The sequence below is a fragment of the Pollicipes pollicipes genome, unplaced genomic scaffold, assembly GCF_011947565.3.
Source record: "Pollicipes pollicipes isolate AB1234 unplaced genomic scaffold, Ppol_2.1 Scaffold_4881;HRSCAF=5763_pilon_pilon_pilon, whole genome shotgun sequence".
Taxonomy (NCBI): Eukaryota; Metazoa; Arthropoda; class Thecostraca; order Pollicipedomorpha; family Pollicipedidae; genus Pollicipes; species Pollicipes pollicipes.
In genome coordinates this window covers 3,927,636-3,948,866 of record NW_023596576.1, presented here as the reverse complement: position 1 = coordinate 3,948,866, position 21,231 = coordinate 3,927,636, and the positions used below count along the sequence as shown (strand labels likewise).

General features: G+C 47.2%; 1 protein-coding gene across 1 annotated transcript in view; it reads right to left on the bottom strand.

Annotated features, from left to right (window-relative positions):
- Nucleotides 1-2,023: 2,023 nt before the first annotated feature.
- LOC119099947 (ras-specific guanine nucleotide-releasing factor 1) overlaps nucleotides 2,024-21,231 on the bottom strand; it is a 123,079-nt gene continuing 103,871 nt past the window's right edge. The window contains exons 10-11 of the mRNA XM_037223048.1: nucleotides 3,472-3,597; nucleotides 2,024-2,699 (exon numbers count right to left, since the gene is read on the bottom strand). Of these exons, the coding sequence (XP_037078943.1) occupies nucleotides 2,046-2,699; nucleotides 3,472-3,597 (780 nt within the window). The 3' untranslated portion in view covers nucleotides 2,024-2,045. The remainder of the gene's footprint in view (nucleotides 2,700-3,471; nucleotides 3,598-21,231) is intronic.

Below are 21,231 nucleotides of genomic sequence, written 5' to 3'. Positions count from 1 at the left end.
CATCATTTCCTTCGCCATGGACCTTTCTGTTCCTTGACGCGCACTCGGCTGGGGTGGTGGTCAATACGACCCCCTAGGTTTTCCAAATTACCTTCAGAACGCTACGGGGAAACCAAGCCATATGTTGCGCAGCTGGTCACAGTTGAATAGCCAATCTTTTGGGTTGAGCGATTAACCATATCTCTTAAGTTCACTGACCTGAAGCAGGTCAAATGTGAGACCATAGCTGTCAGCAAAGGCAATTTTTAGGGAATCGCTCAAGTCGATGCCATGGCGTGTGCTTGGCGAAGTTATACAGCTTTGGGATGATTTCTTAGACAATTAGACGACTGAAATTAGGATCCCAACTTTCTCCAAAGCTCTTGGGTCTGGTGCCCTGGTTAGCCTTAAGTCAAAACTAAACGCTTTGTTTAAAAACGTTATCATATTGTAGTTTGTGACGCTCATTTTTGGAATTTCTTGATCTTAAGGGCGTAAACATGTTTCTTAATTCAAAATACAAAACGACCTTTCAAAGGTTCTTGGTCACTCTGGCCACGTTGAATCCAAATACAGACACCGACCGTTGATGACCTCGTGGGATTTTTTGTTTAGAAAAAACTTAAAAATTAAAACTGTTTGCATGAGCAGGTTTGGGGGTACGTTTGACACCAGCTTCGAGTTTTGACAATGTCACCTTATTTTGACAATGTCACCTTATTTGACGACGAGGCCGCGGCTAGGTACCTCAAAATTGTGACAAATTAGTTCACCTATAGTGTACGTTAAAGCTAATTTCACTAATTTCATCGAATATTTTATAATGTATGAAACAAAATACTTCAAGATCATTTTTCCTGACATCGAAAAAATTCAGCATGCCTATTTCTTGGCACCAGAGGAAAACAGTGCATGCCGTTTGCACATGGTTTCAGCCTTTGGGGACCACAATCGATCAAGAAAATGGACAAGGTGAGTGGTTTCGGTTACAAATGAGGAGCTTCAGGCTCCCCAGCAGACCGCCAAACGCCTTCCCGAAAAACTCTGCCAACTTTGAATAGCATCAGGTCAAGACCTAGCCTATATCAGCTCGGCATTAGTTATGTGTTATGCAAGGTCGTATTCCCTGTTTTTCCTACTGACAAGACCATTGCACTCCAGAAACTCACCATGGCGTACCTGCAGTCGCCTCATGGAAGTGAGCTTCGCGGCAAAACGACGGACGAAGGCAAAACAAACGTTTCGGCTTCAATAACGAACGTCGACCATAATCTGCATACAGTCAAAAACAAGGTACATTTTCTGAATTTTTCCTGCCAAAACCAGGACCGATTTTAGCAGTGGCACCTATCGCGGGACGATGTTCATAACATTCATGACACAAAACAGTCACATGGGTTTATGTACATTCCCGGCGAAATGGAAGTGCGGATGCCGAGGGGCCCAGCCAGCGTGGAAGGTACATGCATACCTGCCCAAATCTGAGCCAGGTACGTACACCAATGTCGATCAAAAACACGATTACATTGAGCTAACAGGAGCCGTAAGATGCAGATTTTTTCGCGTCACTCATGAGGTGTGAGCAGTACTCAAACGCACAATGAAGCCCTCCAGGGGCTTGTCTCGGGGCCAAAGGCCTTGTGGGCTTCATCCTCCCTCCTTGTTGCTCCCCTTGGTCACCATAATGGCCCAGCTGAGCACAAGGTGATATCACCTAAGTCTTGTTCGTCAGAGGCATGGCACCAGAAGGTGCCATGCCTAAAAGTGGCCACCAGGCCTAAAAGGTCCGCACCAACGTCACCTCCCAGTGATACACACATCGGCCACTGCTTCTCCGAAAGCCGACCACCTGACAGCCTTGGCAGCGGCCGTGGCGCATCCCCATCGTCAGCCGTACTGTCCGCTCTGTCCAAACACAGCAGCACAGCTGATACGCTAACCCCCGCCACCGGTCCCCATCCGCCCGCGTCGCGCCGCGAGGCAGCATCCCCATAGCTGTTGCGCCGAGCGACTCCTCCGACCAGCGGTAGCACCGCCCAGGGCACGGGCCGGTCCCATCGGCGTGCTCACAGCCGCTGCGACACGACCGCGTCCAAGAACGTGATGGAGCGCCTGCCGCGCGGCGTGCGCGGCTGCGAGGAGATGCTGGAGCGCAGGCTGGAGGACGACGACGGCACGGAGACGGCCACGTCGCTGATCATGACGGACGGCACGGCCAGGTACGGGCCGACCGAGCACTTGCGCAGGCTCTTCAGTCGACGGATGTCCTCGTCGTCGCTGCGGCCGAAGATCTGGCAGGAGTGGCGGTGACGCTGCAGCGCGGCCGCGATCTCCTGCGACGGCTGGCAGCTTACCGTGCTGTGGCTGCGCTCGCGCTGGCCGCCCGCCTTGCTCCACGGGTCGTCGCTGTCCTCGGAGAGGAAGAGCTCCTTCTTGTCTCGCGGGAAGTCGATCGAGACGCGCGGGAACGAGGTGGACACCTTGCGCGCCTCCAGGTGGAAGCAGGAGAGCGAGCGCGCCTGGTTGGTGATGGAAGGCGACGGCGAGAGCGACACTGAACCGGCGCCAGAGTCGGAGATGGAGCGAGAGCGCTGCGTGCGCGCGGGCGGCGCGCGCCCCTGGGCCGTCAACACCTGGTTTACGTCGAACAGCAGGTCGCAGCCCTGCATCATCCTCCGCTCGATGGCTACGCTGCGCAGAGTGCACTCCACCTCGCTCATCTGCCAGCGGGCATCAGCGGGTGTCAGACGGGTGTCAGATGGGTACCAGCCGGTGTCAAACAGGTGTCAGATGGCACCAGCGGGTGTCACACTGGCGTCAGACGGGCACCAACGGATGTCGACAGGCGTCAGACGGCACCGGGAGGCGTCAGACGGGCGTCAAACAGGTACCACAAGGTGTCAGACGGGTGTCAAACGGGCACGCGAGGATGTCAAACAGGCGTCAGAAGGTCACTGGAACGTGTCATATGGATGTCAGACGGGCACCTGAGGATGTCAGACAGGCGTCAGATGGGTGCCAGCAGATGTCAGGTTGGTGCTAAAGATGTGCTGCAAACGCAGAATAAAAGTGCTTCCTAGTGAAGTACACTTGCTCGCTAACTTTTATGGTGACGTCATCAGTCAACGCACTAGCTAAAATAGGGTTTTTGAGTCCCTTGAACATCTTATAAGGCATTTATCGAGTAAATCATCTAGCATATTTTGAATCATGCCTACAGAGTACGTCATGCATGCGCTACTAGCGATAATCAACAATCTATATCAAATGCAATTTCATCACACCGATCGCAAATGTAGCCGGTAACGTGTCAGCCTCATCGCTGAACGTGGGCAAGCCATCATCTCCGTACTCCGCCATCATCTCAAGTGTTTACTGGGGACTGAACTGCAAGCAAGGACTTAACTGCAACGAGCACCACCTTATTCATGCATACGTGCTCAAGTGGAAAACGCAGTCGTGTCCCTGATGCTGTAGCCTTTGACATCTTACCTCGTCCTGCATCTGCCTGCTGAGGTGCTCCAGTTGCCTGCGGGCCTCGTCCAGAGACCTCCGCTCCACGTGGTTATGAGGCGTGTGCGCCAGCAGCTCGTGTAGCGTCACGATGTACCGCGGGATCTGCGACACAGATTGAGGACGAAGACGATTGCAACGCGGGCGCGACCCGAGCGGGGAACAGTGACCACGCGTCGTCACTGTAATTTTGGAACGAGAGGTAAAGCGAAGCGTGTCCCTGTTTCACATTTTCTTCTCTGGGCTTGAGTCTCCCATAGACGGACTCATCCCCCCCCCCTGGTTTGACTAGCCTGGTGGCGCACCTGGCCCGAGCAGACCCCACTGAGCACGCTGACGGAGCCGATCGGCCAGCCAGCGGCGGCGGCGCGCGGCCGGCAGCCGTCTAATCACGTGCCGGCTGGCTCCAATGCAGCCCGACGCCCTTCAGTCCGGCCGGGGAGCCACTCGTGTCGCAGTCCAAAGGGCCCCAGTAATTGTTCGTCAATCAGTGGCCGGTTGCCATGGCGACGGCTCGCGAGGCAAGCCGGTTAACCGGACGGGCAGAAAGAGCGCTGCCGGACATTGCAGGCTTTGGACGTATGACCACTCGCTTGCAATTCTGAGAGCAGCCAGACGGGAACGAAATACACATTGAGAGATTCACACCGCTATATCAGACTGCAAATGATTGTATTGGTAAATTTGATTATTTTCTGATGTAATTCATGATTGAAAGAAGAAAATCCTGATGTTGGCATCCGTCCATAGACATTCGTAAGCACTTCTACCGTGACCACCATGGACAGTAATATACGGTCAGAACGTTAACACTTGGGATTGTCTCAAACTCAGGTGCGAAAACATGAGCTATGTTGCGCCTAATCTCAGCTAGGAAAACATGTACCACATCTGAGGAACATAAAACCCCGACATGGCAGAGCACCTGCTTGCAGTTCAGCGCAAACGTCAGGAGCAGCGCCCCCCCCCCCCCCTCCCCGACGTTATCGTGTACATGAGTCAGCATACCTGATGCATGGGGTAGGTGAGGAAGGTTTCCAGCGTGCGGCCCTGACAGGTAGACTTGGCCTCCAAGCGGCTCAGGAACGTCGAGAATTGCGAGCTCTGCTTGCACTCGGAGAGTACCTGGGGGCGGGGCCACGGGTCGGTCCGCGCCATACAGGTCGCTGCGGGCCGGTGCTGAGAGTCACAATACACTTCACGGGCGGGCTTGGCGACATCATGAGGTCCTTGGACCCGCCTGACCTGCCCAGATAGCCATAAAGAGCTCGCGCGCAAAACAGCTGGTACATGCGGGATATCTCAAAAAGAAAGGCATCCGATGCAAAAACTGAAAACTCGATTTTAGAGTGCGGTGGGCTTACGAAATTACTTCATTGACATAACGCACTACTTATTTTACGAATGTAGCCATCACTTATGATTACCAACATTTATTCCCATGAAAATGAATACACATCAGCATTTTATAAAGGATTACGCGGATTAGGAGCGCAGCCAGAATTTGTGAAAGGGGTCTATCATGATTTGCGACGAGGGGAGCTATTTTTTTGTACAAGCGCTTTTCAGCTCCATTAAGAATACCTACGCACTGCAAAACGGACTAGCAAACTCCACAAACGCTAAGAGGTACAGACCTTACGCATCAACCCCTATCGATGTTGGTTTGTCCTGGTGCCTCAAACCATTGTTTTAGCTGCGTAGTGTACATGCTCATTAGGTTAACCGCTAGTGTTACTACTCAATTACGGCTGTTGGGCTCTATGCGTCGTTTCTCATGATGCTGTAATCATCAAGGCACCTTGACCCCAGACCCGTATACGTGCAAAAACTAAGTAGGCCAGCATATTTATACTTTCTGATAAAGATGCAAAAAATTAAAGAATACGCGCTATCATTTTGGCCCATTCACATGTTTTCAACTTGCGTGAGTTTGGAGCCAATGTGTTTTTTGTATGCTCAAATATGACTCAGCCCTGAGAAGTATCATAAATCATAAGAGAAAAACATGGTAGTGCTTGTGAGATTTAAAGCCAAAATATTTTTCTGGTCACCAGATTCCGGAAGTATACCCAGTGGCGTTGTGGTGAAAATCTACGGTCGAGCCTGACCAGGGGAGGTTTGCTTAAGACCCATGAGCCCCCCTTGGCTGCGCCACTTGCACGTGCTCCCAGTGTCCCCTCTGCATAGCGTGTCACTGCATACACGCATACATAATGTGTGGATAGTTCGCAACAAGGTGACGCAAGCCAAATTCGGGGGAAATGTCGACGGAACTTTCAGCATGAATCGGCAGACTGAGCCAGCGCCAGCCCCGGAGAATGAGGTGTCGGGTGGCAAACACGAAGCGTCTGTCCGCACCTTCTGCGCAGGTCTGATCCCGCACAGGTCAGCTGCGCGATGCATTATGCATTATGCATTATGCATATGCATTATGCATTATATGTGGATAGCTCACCTTCAGGCCGTAGTAGTGGTTGCGCACGTACTCTTGATATATGCTGAGCATGGGCAGCAGCATGTCGAACAGGTCACCTGCGTTGTCACGGCCGACGGTCAGGAGACGGACGCGGTGACGGGCCTCGCCAGGCTCCCAAGCCCCCGCTCGGCCAATGCGCGTGGGAAGGTCCCAGGGTATCTACACATTTCACGCCTCATGAAATAGGCATGTTCCTCAGACCTTTAAACTTAGCCTGGGACACGACAAGTTCTGGAACTCGCTACCGGACGACGTAAGAAATAAGGCGCTAATGTCACAAGTATGCCGTGAAGTCACATCTATGCGATGAGCGATAACAAAATGCCACCCGGCTAACTGTGTGTCAGCTATGTACTTCCTACCTGCCACCATAAAAAACGAGAGTCAACAAACGACAGGTACAAAGGCATAAACACCGATCCAGCATCTTAACGATCTTTCCCTTGTTACGAACGCATCTGGGCATATGACAGCGGGAGGCGAGCGCGGTCGAGCCCACCTGGGACCAAGCCCGTGCCCATGGGGCCGCCGAGAGCACTTAGCTGCGGGCCGGCGAGTCGTCAGCGGAGCCGGCACAGCGCTAAAACTCGTCAGCCGGCGGCGGACCCCGCGGGGCGGGGCTCGCGCAAGCTCCCATTCGGCACGCCGAAGCTGACGAGCATGACGCAGCACAGGGGGCAGCGTGGACAGCCCACGAGATCGCGCGCCCACAGAACAGTTAGGCGTGCGGCACACAGCGGTTGCGGCAGGCTGGACACATGCGTCCGCGGGGCAGAAGGCACGCCTCCCATCTCTGCTGTCCACATTACATTGGAAGGGAGAGTGCCACATTTGAAGGCTATCATGACAGGCCGATGCAATGAGTGCTCAAAATAAGGTGGAAAAAAGAAATACTTGCTGTAATGCGCATCTCGCTAACAGAAAAAATGAAATGCGTAGGCCACTTGTTTCAGCGCCATTTGGTCCCGCTTTTTCGTAGTCATGTGAATAAGGAAAATCGACGTTGGGCCAAACATTATACTTCGACCACAGGACTTCCTCAAACATGGAAATGTGAAGTCTTTTACAGGCTGTTCCACATGTCAAAAATGTACACTTTCTGGTCTTTGACAAGCATGCGGAAGACCAGTTAGCGAAATATAGCATTTCATTAGCCCAAATCGTTCCTTTCTCACATAATTACGAGGAAATCGCGGTCGAATGATCAACACGTTTAAGAAGCCAATCATTATAGTTGTTACCAGATATCAAAACGCCGGCCATGGGTATGAGTATACAGGACAGCGACGACGCAAAACCCCCGTACCATCGACGCCAAACCCCCGTACCATCGACGCCAAACCCCCGTACCATCAACGCCAAACCCCCTGTACCATCGACGCCAAACCCCCTGTACCGTCGACGCCAAACCCCCTGTACTGTTGTTTTGCGGGATGCAATCCGAAGGTTTGACTCAACCGCATTTGATTTTGGCGTTTCAAGACAACAGAGCGTGTTGTGGCTTTTGCAAGATGTTCCATCCAAATCGTAAAACAACGATCTTCTCCAAAGACCGCATCAGACCCTACAGACGTTCATACCAGTTACTACAGGAACAATTCGATCACAAATTCTACTGAAAACCGTGTTGAACTAAGATCTGTAAAACCAAATCGGATGCTGTTAAACACATCAAATTGTGTGCGAACAAAACTCAAGTTTCCAACAGACGAAATAGCTTTGAGAAAATCATGTTTTCGACAGAAAAATCTGAGTCATTGAAGATGCATAGAAAACGGTTTAAAGGCTGCATTGTACACAGCTAATCGTGGCAGATGCATATAACAGATCTACACCAATTTTGGGTACAAACTAACAAACTGTGATGCCTCAGCAATTTGTCCGCATAAGCACTTCCCCTGCTAAGCTGCTACTGTCAGGAGTTCTTATTCTGTCCACGATGTCTTTCAGTATGCCAGGAGGCACCGGCTAAACAACGTTACTAAGTGAGCAATGGCGATATGGACGAAATTCAACGTTTCGGGTTGTGCTCGTGATGATTTGTGATCTTGAACACCATCTCGTGAATTTTTAAGGTCGATTATTGCCACGGAAAACCCAAAACTCAAAATGCTGAAAGGCCAGAGGCTCAAGGCTTTTCTTGGTTACATCAACGAAAAATATTATGTTGAGCATGAGCACATCAGACGATATTATTCCACTTTTCATTTACTCATCGTGTCGAGGAGTTCCGGCACCATACTATAGTTTCGGTAGCGAGACACATAAAAAAACAACGCTGACAAAGGGCGGACTTGATGTGACACCTAGCTGAGACTGGAATAACAAAGTCAGCAGTATATTATATTGTTAACTGCCACGAAATGAGGGGAACCCCAGCTCCAACAAAACGCGGCGCGGCGGACGACCTGCCCGGCGGACAGCGGCAGCCCAGAAGTGGCCGTAGTCAGCAAAGGAGTGATAACTGACGCGCTAGGCAGTGAACAAGGCCGGGATATCTCTATGTGTTTTTTGACTGGTCAGTTTCCATACCAGCTGAGCATGCGTACAAAAACTACTGAAAAACCTGGTGTGCGTCACAAAACTTGAATCCGACATCTAATTCACTTGCTGCTGGTTGTGCCCATGGACGTAAACGTCGTCATGGACGATAAAATGCCCTTCATGTTTCATGGGCTTGGCGTACCAGCGAACGAGGGTTCTAGGTCGGCCCAGCTGAAGACGTTACTGGCGATGTGTGGCTCCGCTCTCAGAAGAGGTTCCCACAGGAAATACCCGCCTGGGTCGCCATTCCGCTTGATTCACTTTCATGTGATATGCCCCAGTCGTAACAAAATCGACGTGAATTATGTACGAAGCCTAGTTCATGACTCAAAATGAAGACGACTTATTTGCCGAGAGCAGTGCTGCATGTAAGGAGGTGCCGCCACCCACTCTACACCGGTGCTGCGTGACCGGCGACTTGGTCTTCTGGTCGGCCCTGATGGCTGCACGCTGCGGCAGCGGGACGACCCAGCTGCAGCGCGACGCTAACGTACGCATGGTGGACGCGAGAAACTCTCCCCACGTGTCTCCCAGGTACTCCCAATAGAGGGATTCTGGCGTGTGATCGAGCGAAATGAGCACGGGGCCGGCTGGCGACCTCGCTCCGCGAAGCAGCCGAAACTCCGCCCGCAAACTGCCACCACCTTCATCGACCCGCGGGTGACGAATAACTTGACGCGGAGGGTCGGTACGGATGGACGTGCCATGGACCGGCGTGGACCACAGTTCTTTCATCACTGAGTGACGTTGATAACTGATGGCATACTGTTCCTGTATACAAAGTATGATATTGCTTTTAATACACATGGTGATTGCGGAAACTCTTAAAGTTTCGGTACATGATTAGCGCCTCCGGCCCCCCCCCCCCCCCCCACTACGCTCATATTTGAACAAAGAATGTGGCACTCTCCCTTCAACAGACTCTTTAAAGAGTATTTACTTCAGCATGCAGGGGTTTTCTGTAGGTTGCAATACCTGGCTGCAGGACCATAAATTTGAACATTTTCCCAGCTTTAAATGGATGTTCACAAGCCAACTTTCGACAACAAAACCTGACGGCCCTTTAAATAGCGCTGAGGTAAAATATGCAGTGATTTGCTTTGATACATTTGAGGTTTAAGTTATCGAACACCAAAATGTAGTACGTTTGATGCGTCGAAATATGTTTTATCATTTCAAATCTTTCATTCTTGAGTATTCCGAAATGCAAAACTTACTTATGAGATTCCATTGACAGCCTTTAGGATGCACATTTATTCGACCATCGTGTTATCTCCCGTCACGAAATGTTCTACGAGGTGAAAAGGCCAAAACGCAAAGGTGAAGAATATTAAATCTTGAAATGTCATAATGCGATGTGGGCAATGCATACTTTTGCACTTTCGACTGCTTTCATCCAACGGATATGTTACCAAAAATATCCATTCACATTGTGACCCCTCGAAAACCGCACAGCTTGTATGGCTCCGTTACCATTATCATGAGGTCGAATATCGCGTAGGTAGACACAGGGCAGACAAACAAACCTTTGTACGCCTTTTGTTATGCAACATGGTCATGTTGATGTACCACTTCATCCATCGGAAGACTGTGGCGAGTCTCACAACCGGCCACAACCACTTTGACCGTCTCTGTAAGAGCCTCTGTCTCTGTCTCGCTGGAAGACGGCAAGAACGACCGGGGCCAGACCGGCCTTCTACCTCTCGGCGCCTCGTGCCCCGGAATGTAAACACGACGGTGCCGAGCGAGAGGCGACATCAGACATCTCGCCTAAAACTAGATCAGGTGAACGTCATCAGGCATACGTTCATGTGACCCACGGTAGACCAGCAATCAGTTGGGGTGTTAGTATATATCACCCTCTTTCCGATCTTCAGAACCACGTGTGCGAGGGCGGTGGGACAATACCTAGGCTGTGCAAGGTCTCAGATTATTCCAATAGAATGACCGTCTTTCGGCACACTTTCCAGGCTCACTTTTACACAATCCAATGCAAATGCTTGGTTGACTTGGCCTTGCTGCATTAAAACAGACTGCATGACCACTCATGGTCGTTACAGCATGTGTAAAAATGCGGAAAATTTGGCTGCTAAAACTTCAAGTATCACAGGGCATGCTAGGGTAGGCAAACCTCTCGGGGCCAGCAAATCCCAGCTCGTCCAACAGGGCTCAAAAACGCTTGAAAATCATATCACTCATTGAGTCATCAAAAGCATCACCGACCAATGATCCAAGTCAAAAATAGCTACAATGCCCTCGTGTCACTGCGGGCAAGCGAACACAAAATCATAGCTTCTAAAGTAAAAGCTTCATAAAATAACAAACCTGAGTCCTAAAAATGAAGTATCCAGTGGTGAAAGCAAGCAAGACTGCATGGCTTGATCTCACAATTTTTTGTTGCAAGATGTGCATAATCAGAAAGCCACGCAACATGCACCATTGAAGAAAAAAACTGAGGATATGAGTCAGTCGCAAGTCCTCTGATCGAGTTGAAACTACAATGCATACCTCACCAGTCAGGCCCCCTGTGCGGTAAAAGAAGAGCGATTTGAGACGAGTCGTCACTTATGATTTACCAGTGCAGTTTGCTTTCGGGTGCATTATTTAGGCCGTTGCTAAAGCTGTACATCTCTATTATTTTATGAATATTGCATGCATCCACAATTAGTGGCATCACTTCTCAGAAGCTTTAGAAACAGATGTTCGTGAATTTTGTTGTATCCAAGTACTCATGACTGACGGGTAAGGAAACTGCGTATGTGATGCGGAAAAAGCGGGTGATACGACTTGATGGAGAGCACTCACACTTGGCTCTTGAGTGACAGAGTTACACTGTAACCGTAAGCCAATCGCCACTTTATCGCCTTCTACTCGTTTCGTATGAGTTTAGAGACGTTTTGGTGCCGTTGACTTTAATAAAGGTCTGCTGTGAACAGCTTTGTAGAGCTGCATGATTTTCTTCTTGTTTCAAATTGCCTGATTCATTATTTCCTCTTGTCAGACAAGCCGTTGGGTTTTCCATTATTACCATGTCTTTTACGCATAACGCAAGCGCTTGCCGCTCAAACTGGTATTCCTACCAGTCATTCTGTGGAAACCACACCGGGTCGCATGTATGCTTAGCTTTATGCATGTGTGCGTGGATTTACCCGATCATGTCAAACAAGGCTAAACTGAGGGTTAGTTTTATGTTAGGTCAATTACTTCATCTGACATCCATCAAGACAAAATGACCAAAAATCTTTGAGATTAATGCAATATTTCGATTTCAAATCAACGTCAAAAACTTCCTACGGATAGTGGCTACCTCAAAGCAAAGGCTTGGTCTAGGTCGTTTTATGTCAGTGACATTCCATGGTCTATATTAAGTCATAACAGAATGTCGTGCACGTCCTTGTGGCCGCAGAATTCTAAATTAGTACAAAATCTACCGCGTAAAGTTAGTTTCCACAAAAGTTGTTTTGTTGGACCTTGAGTTAACCAACCTGACCCAAGGACAAGCAATTAGTTTCCATACCAAGTTCAAGCGTCTAATTATCTAAGAAACCACCCTCAACTTCTATGACATTATCTCATGCTCCGTTGTCGTATCTGCGCTGACAGCATTACCTGACTTTGGCCCACCGCAGGTCAACCAACTTAAAGAGCATGTCTGATTTTTCACATCAACTCATCGGCTTTTCAGCTGTCCAAGACTTAACTAATTTTGCGTCGCTACGCCACACCGTTCGGACACTACTCTTGAAAACCTTAGTGTGTGGGAGTTACAGGCTAGGGGTTACATGAACCAGATCTTTGTGTAAGGAAGACAAGGTTTCACCTTTCAGGTCTTTGCTCCCATTGCCAACGCAAATAATGAGTCAGGTGCTGCCTTCTTTTCAACCATGTGTAGCCACACGTGAATTGCATATCCTGTGCGCAACAGATTCTAGTGCTAAGAATGTTGAACAAGTCAGAAATGCACCCCATGATGTTCTGTAACCATACGGCTACCCACCAGTCCATGTAAATGAGGTGGCTGTCATGCAATTTTTCCGAACAGATCCATTCCATTGAACTGTCACTGAGTCCAGTCTTTCTGAGAGAAACTGCAATTTGACATAAATCCATTGCATCAGGCGCATTCCACTAACGTACGTAGGTTGCCTACGGTGTCTCCGCGGTTCACAGACTTTATGGATGCTATAACGGCATCGATAATCTAACATCGCTTTTAGCCGAAATCTGCCTTCCACACGGCACGGACTGCAAAGGCTAACTATTTGTAACGGTGGGCGGTCAGGAAAAGTCCGTGACAGGTATCCACCATTCACGAGCTTAAATCACACCGCTCGTGCCTCTCTCTTCATCTAGATTCTGCACTCCATTGTTAGCTCTATTTCTAGATGGCAAAATAATTTCAAAACAATCAACAACACAATGTTGACAAAATGTTGCATACAGCTCTTCTTTGATGACCCTTTCGTGGTCGATCACTGGCAGAAGAAACAAAAGCGAAGGTAAAATCAACGCTGAATGGTTTAATATTTTCCGCGGTATGTACTCGATGCAAGGAATATGTAGTTAAAATGCGGAGATTTCAAAATATTATTTTAGCAAAATGCGTTGCTATAACGACTGATTAATGCATAATTACATGACGATATGTCTGGGTCTATTTGCACTGGGTATCTGATGAAAGGGCATTAGTATATTGGGCACAATTCATTCATATTGATCAATTTTCCCTGTGCGCTGCATCTACACCAGAACGCATAAGCATTATGTGCTTAAGTATGATTTCAGGGGTTGAAAACGCAACGACCTTCGCCACTTGCTGGCTTTGAAGACAACGATACACAAAAACATGTCAAAATTTTAGGAAAACCATTTTAAAGACAAAAACATGTCTTATGTTGGAGTTGTGGTTGCGCACAAAAGGTGTTGTGTGGGGAAACTTCCTCTACAATACCGCAAGAAGCGTATTTTTTCACAGAAGGCGCGAGAAGTGCGCTCCCACACCGCTATTGCGAATCTTATCTTCATGCCTTCATAATCGCAAAAGGTGTTCGCCGCTGGCTCCATGTTCGAGATTCCTGCAGCCAATGTCCTGGGAGTCGCGTTGATGACTGTCGCGCAAGCCACTTCATGCATGTGCATAAACGGAGAGACAGGCATCTAGACTTCTCCCATGAGCCTTCATTACCAGACAGGGTACATGGAAATCCACAGGCAGCAGCGGTCAGACACAACATACCTAATGGAGCACAAATAGGCCGGTAGTTATCTGCAAAACAGGCAACAGCCGGGTGAGGGTCGAAGCACTCTCCGGCATCGCTTCGTAGCCAGAAGTCTTGCGGGAGCACTAGAAGCTACGGCAAAGCGTTGCTGCAGCAAAGCCCGGCACGTCAGTCGGCTCTCGGTTACTGGTAGGTACCATAACGGGTTGAATAGCATGGTCATCGTGCGTAAGTGGTCTTCGATGGGCGTTTAAACAATGGACACTGTCGTGATTTGTTTCGTGTGTCTGTTCCGACAAGCAAAGTTCGATATGGGTAAAAGCACACGTTGCACTGGGAGCTGTGCTAGGTCATATATGACCTCCCAGCTTACCCTTTATTGCCTCATGCCTTTACGTGATTTCCAAAGCCTATATATATATATATATATATATATATATATATATTTATGTATATAAGCATATTACTCCCATGACTCATTATGTACAGGTGGCAAGGGCTTTGTTGCTTAAGCTGCCCGCCTCAGGAGCGGATGCCACCGACGAATGTTTGCCAATCTAAGGCACGTTCAGCGTGCTCGCGCGTGCACGCATGCTCGACGTATTTCCCAGGCACACTCTGCTGCGCCTCTGCTTTGTCTGAGTTTGATAAATTCCTGAAGGTCACTTCAAATAAGAAAGCATGTTATTTACCAGACTTGACCTTCACCTTAGCATTTATTTGCCTGAACTGAACCTAGGTTTTTCCTTACGTGGGATACTTCTGACACCGAAAATTATATTTCGTTTGGCTTCTATCGCAAGTAATGACACCCTTGTGACATATGCCAGGCAGCGTCACATTCATCGTAACATTCCGGATATTTCAAAGACATTTCATGGGAACCGCCACCCCGACCATCCGTCACCCATCGCATGACACAGTGCAGCCTAACGCTTGCTAAATGTTGCCCTCGTTTGAACTTTAATCTAGGATACATTAATTCTACCACGGATGCTTGTTTGAAAAGGTCATGAGTCGCACAATATACTGAAGAATAATCCAGATATCCCACCCACGCATACCTTGCCACTGGCATCAAAGACAAAGTAGTGATTTCTTCCATGTCAGAAGCGTCACGCGTTAAAAAATTAAAAGCCAATAATTGGTCAAGGCGATGTAACGTTCACGGCAGGTGGGCCCATCAACCTGATCTGACCTTAATAGACGTCGGAAACTTAGCCAACTATGGCTTGGAAGTGATTCAACTGAAGGTTCGAAAGATGCATGCGAAGCACCCAGCATTGGCAAAATGCCAAGCGGACCAAAACCACGCGTGTCCCGTTACGAGCAGCGAACATGCATGGCTTTGCCTGACAGCACGGCCAAGGGTTACCATTAAAGCTAGATATATAATACGTATTATTCTAGCAAAGCAAGAAATAAACCAAAGGAAGTTTGCGTTATCTGCTATCAAAAGGAGCATCCCACCTTTTGTACTTTTAATTCATTGTCACAAAAGACGCGTACGATTGATCACTAATGCCAGATTTCTCGAAATCAGGAATAGCTCAAAATTTCTATTTGAAGCATGCGACCCTGCGAGAAAATCTCATTTGTCTTCCTGTTCAAAACCATAAAAGTGATATATCTCACTTGCCTTGTTTTTTCTAATGCGTGTGCTCTGTAATGTTTGCGTTACACAAATGCGTCAAAACGGTTGTGTAATAAATACTACGAAACCTTGCAGTGCTGCTTACATAAAAAGATATGCGAACATGAAACCACTATCCCGTGAATTCAACGAAACGTTATGCTATGGCCTTAGTTTCTTCCCTATGGCATTCACCATAGTGGCCCTTGGAGGCGCACTTTGGCTTTGGGAACAGGAGTATCACATGATCCATGTGATGCACTGGTTCAAACTTCAACCAATCAACTTCTCGGTAGCAGGCCCTTGCCCGCCAGACCAATCACAAAATGTTCATTTGTTCACACCAGTAGAGGTGCGCATGGTCGTCATGACGACGGTGGTCGCGACTGCAGGGAAAAAACGTTCGCTGTTAGGAAGCGTTGATATCGTAATGTGGGCTCGAAACTAATTACTATTTATTTTCGACATCCTTTTAAATATTGCTGACCTAACGCATTACGGGATTTATCGGGCTCCCCTTTTAATTTTGAGTTAATGACGTGGCTAGATCACTGGGAAACGACATATAGGCCAATGAAATTGTGAGCGTATTGTGAGCCACCAGTAACACTCCTAGTCATATTCCCATGGTGGTGATAACCATGAAGAACTTAAATGTGTTTACAAGAGGAAGGATCAAAATCTAATATCCTATGAAAGATGAAACCTCCAGGTGCAATGTAACAAACTGTCCTCATAACATACCTTCTAGATATAGGCAGTACACCTCACTTAGGTACACTTCTCCAATTCCTTTATTCAAATATGCACGTAGATTAGGTTGCTTCGATGATATTATTCTTACCAAATTCTGTTCTGAAACTAGGCCTGCTGGGGTCATGAGGCTTATACGTTGTGATCAAACTTCACCCGTGAACATCGATGCACTCTAAACGCTGGGCGTTAGGGATATGTGTGCTGTTCGAAATTATCTGCCATTTGGAAGACGTTTTATGTTACCCTTGTATTCTGAGGCTAATCAAACGTCTCTTTCTCGGATCAGTTCTTGGAAAAATGTGTGAGCCGATGACATGCCTACCTATTGTAAAGTGGTCGAGGAACAGCAGCCAGCCCCTGAGCTGATGAAGTCTGTGACGAATATCCCCTGGTCCCATAACTTATCTGAAACGTTGCGATAGTCGGAAAGCAGCGGCTCGATAGCGGCCATGGTTCAGGCGTACTTGTCACTCACAGCGGGAACGGCTATCGCCTTCCGCCTGAGAAGGCGTCGCTTTATTGCTTGCATTGCTCTTTCTGAGGAAGTTCGCGCGCGCCAGAGCGGGGCTGCGCGGCTTCGTGAGCCAAACGGACCTAACAGGAACAAAGCACGGCAATGCGCTGCGAGAGCGGAAAATGCTATGCGGCGGGTGACTGAAATATGCACGAAAGAATCCACAAGCTCTGTAAGGCCAGCACACTCGGCGAGTCAGCACAGGGCAAGGAGGAGGAGCCAAGCACATGAGACTAAGAACGAGTCATCGGCACCGAATTCGAAAGCTGAGGCTTCTGTTAACATCCGACTGAGTCACCTCCTACTGGCGGAAGATGACGCCTGCTACTGTTCGTAGGCAGCTGCGAACGCTCAGTCCGCGCCGTCTGCAGTCGCAAAGGCGACCCGCAGCAGCTGAACAGCTTCAAGTCAATGTTAGTTGCTAGCTAGTTTCAGCCTACTTGAAAAATACACCGGCTTGCAGAAAACTGCTCAGTTCTTGGAAAGCTGAAGGAGCCAGCACAAAATACGTGCAGCCTCGTGACATATGCGCGACGTATACTCACGTGTTCACATATGTTTAAACTTGTAGGTGAAACTTCTTACCCACAAAACATGAAAAACGCATGTGACGGACAGGGAGGAATTTTAAAGCGATCCATGCCACATGCAGGCCTGCAGCAGCCGTTAGCTAGGAAGGTACTGATGTGGCGAGTGTTCAGAGGCCACGGCGTGAAGTCTTTGAGACAAAGTATCGCGCTTGAAGCGTGTCAGTGGATATTACGCTGAAGGCTGAACAACCTCGAATATCTCAGTACGTGTTTGAGGACGTCACAGACTCGGTGAGCGTGTCAGACGATATCGCGCCGAATCCTAAAAAGCCCGCGGATCGGTTTAAGATTGCTTTGGTTGTGAAAGGGTTACAAGGATAACACAAGTTTACAGCCGCACTTATTGCCACTGATCGAATCGCATGAGGGGCATAGTCCTCACATTTGCCCCAAATTATGTTTTGTGCACGCCAAGTCTTCCTATACAAGGCACCTTTTTACATTTTTACATTCAAAATAACAGTTTAGGGCAGATCGTATCCGAGATTCCAGTTTGACGCCCCAGTCCTGATGCCTCCAATCTTAGAGAAGTGGTCATATCCATGGGTGCCTGAATGCGGCAATGAGACCCGGTCGTTTGGTGGTTAACACTTCTGAACTGCAGATTTCACGCTGAACCTTCTGTTATGAACCCCTTATCAGCAAACCAAAAAACAGAAATAGTTGCGAATCGGTGCTGGGCGTAACTCCCAGTTTTGTAAATGATTAGGCAGTCATCTTATGTAAAATGTGCGCATAAGACAAAAATTAGTAAGATACAAAGCTGTTACCATAAAATATGTTCAACTGGCCAAATGTTTTCAATGAATAACCCGCACTTCCTATGCTTTAAAATTTATTGAAATTATTAGGTCAACAGATGACACATACCCAGGCCGACTCTCATAAAGATCTAGTAGGTGCACACAACTTTACCACCAATGCGTTTGTCAATTTTAAGTTTGTCCAAATCTGTTGTTCTAAGCGATATAATTTTCTTGTGAATTTGTAAATAAATCGAACCTGGCATGCAGTATTCGACCATAACTTAAAAAATAGGTTATGAGCGCAAATTATCATACTTGACCCGGAATGGTCAACTTCTGAGATCTTGCTTTTCGTCATCAAAATTTGCACGTTTGTCCCTAAAAGAGTTTTGTTCATGGCATATGTAGCTAGTAGTTGCTAATTAACTTTGATATCATAGTTTCAATGACCTGTATTTTTTACCCGCGACCCCACCATGCTTTTAGATTGGTCTATCAAGGAAAAAGGCTAGAATAGGTCCATGCATCTTTTTAGGAGCATAAAAGAGGGTGCAGTGCACTTTTCTACATTTACCTCACTGACTTACCTGGTATTACCAAATTCTGCAGTAAACACCCTGCGCTAGCTATTGCAGAACATCCCAATAGGAAGTGTACCTGAATCACTTTAAGTGTAAAACAAGCAGTTTGTTTCAATAAAATTTCAAGTATAAATAAACAGTGTATTTTTAAGAACAATCTGGCCACAAGCGTAAACTTAAAAACGAACTTCCGATATGACTTACTAATTGGCCTATGTAGCCCTGGTCGCATCACAGCTGCAAAGTCACCGTTATCACAGGTTTTGCTAAAAAAATAACGTTGACACGTAACGGAAGCCCAAAGGCGAATGGCTTTTGGTGGCACGTACAGTTAAGGCCAATAAGTCTAGGGTCCCAGCTGAGCCGGCTATCCAATTCCGACCAGTCTCTTGAATTGTCGTTATGAATGATGCTAATGAATGTCGTTAAAAATGATGCCTTTACCGCACTGGAAATGTGGCGAGGTGCTATAACAATAGAGGACAGCTGTTTCAGCGAAAAGGAGCATCAAATACGTTGGACTCGAGAAATGTATCTGAATGACCGTTTTCACATTGTTCTTACCAAGTGATGTCAACAAATCACTCATTCAGGTAACTACATATGAATACATCACTAAGTGATGTGAATACTCACAATACAAATTACATAATCCTGACGCTTACAAGTTCACTAGGCCCGGTTCTTGCTCTTAACTTAGGGCTTAATCGTGCCATAGTATTAAGACTTTACCAGCTTGTTCAATCTTGCTCGAACTATGAGCAATGTCACAAAATAAGGAGTTTCATTGTTGCCGAATAACTGCTATCAAATGAACTGTGCGCTCAGCAACCGCCAATCTGGTTTCAGCCTGTGGTCCGGGTTCTCAAAAGTTGTGGAAAGCCGAACAAAAGCAAAAACAAAAAATCGCAGCACGTTTGGAATTGGCAGCGCTTTACATAATGCGCTAGAAGTGCTCCTTCTGCTTTACCTTTTGATGCGTCTTTCGTTCTTTTCGTTTGCTCTTTCGTTTGTTTGTTGTTTGTTTGTTCGTTCGTTGAAATGCGTTGCATTTCGTTTTTTTGTTTGCTGGATAAACGTTGACTAGACCAATGTCCTAGCATCATATTTGAAGACAATTTTCATAATATATTCACAACGCAGCTCACAATCTATTTTGTACTATTTAGCTACGTTTTGTTTTTTGCAGCGATTCCTGCCGGAATTTGTTCCATAAGTCAGAAAATATTGTGTTGCTTCTTCCACGGCGTGAAAGCCGTTGTGCATTGCGCAACGCGATCATTGTCAACTGTGTCTCTGAGTAAACTCCGGTATCCCCCGAAAAAAAACTATTCTCTTCTCATGCAATGACCTCAGAAAAAGTTGAGGAAGGTGGGTCATATTGGATATTTGACCACCTCACAGAAGCGCGACTCACGCCGACGAACCAGCTGTAGGAATTATTCACAGAACGCAGGGAGTTCAGGGTAGTTTGACAATGCCGAAGGTGTTTTGATAGTTCAGCATTTTAAACAGATCAGGAATACAGAATTTATCTCTATGTTATCAATCGCAGCACATCATTAGTAAAATGCGTGATAATTTTGTTGTAGCTCGTGTTTTATAAACTTTATAAACGCGTTATGCCTGATTTAAGGAGCACGAATATAGTTTAAATAACTAACACGCGCTGTTCAGCCGTTCGCTTTCAAATGCATTAGCGCAATAGGGTGGTAAACCATTCGGTTATGCCTACGTGCATCTGTATGGTGTCATTCTCTCCTATTCCTAAAAAAAACAAAGTGATGGACAATATTCTTAAAGGAGTACCTTTTGGTAGCACTCTTACGGATTAGACTGCCCACAGTCAGAAAATTCCGCGCTGTAATGACTGAAGACTTTTGAGTATCTTTCTTGTTTTCTCCAAAAACAAGCCTGAGAGTTCAACTTAAAGCGTGCGGGCCATTGAGTTGTAAAGAGTAAGTGAGATCAGCCTAGGTTATGGAATAACCCCCAGCCTTAACTTGGTCTGGGGCAGAACATGTATTTTCACGCCTTCATGCATTATGGAAATGTTGATACAAGGTAACTTTCTACCAATCTAAATTTAAGCTTTCCAAGATTTGACGTCATGTGACCATGCTATCGACCTTTTACCGAGATAACCTGACGAAAGGTCGCGCGCACGGCGCCAAAAAGGAGTGACGGAGCGCGGTTGTTGCTGTATTTTACCACTTGGCCTTGAACAACTAAACATTAGCCCCATGATCTCAGAGGGAAGAAAGCTAAAACACCCGGGACACATGAAAACATGTTTGAAATTGAGATAGGCGAGTTTCAGTGCAATACCGAGTGGACTAGAAATGTTGAAAGATGTGTACAAAACACCCCAAGCGATTGTCCTTATATTGCTGTAAAAGCCCGTGTAAAGTTATGCCTAAATTTGCGAAGCATTGCGCAATCAATTAGCAATTTAGAAAACTATTCATTCAGCACTGGCAACTGCTCATTCGGTGGCACAGATTAAGCAACAAGCACTTCTGGGACTACAATTTTTTTGTAATACTACAAGACATAACGCTTAAATGTGCGTGGGAAGTCGTCATTACATTACTCGCTTATCGCACGGAAATGTCATCACTTATACACGACGTCATGATCCGCGTAATTCATCATGATCCAGGTACGTACGATTGGA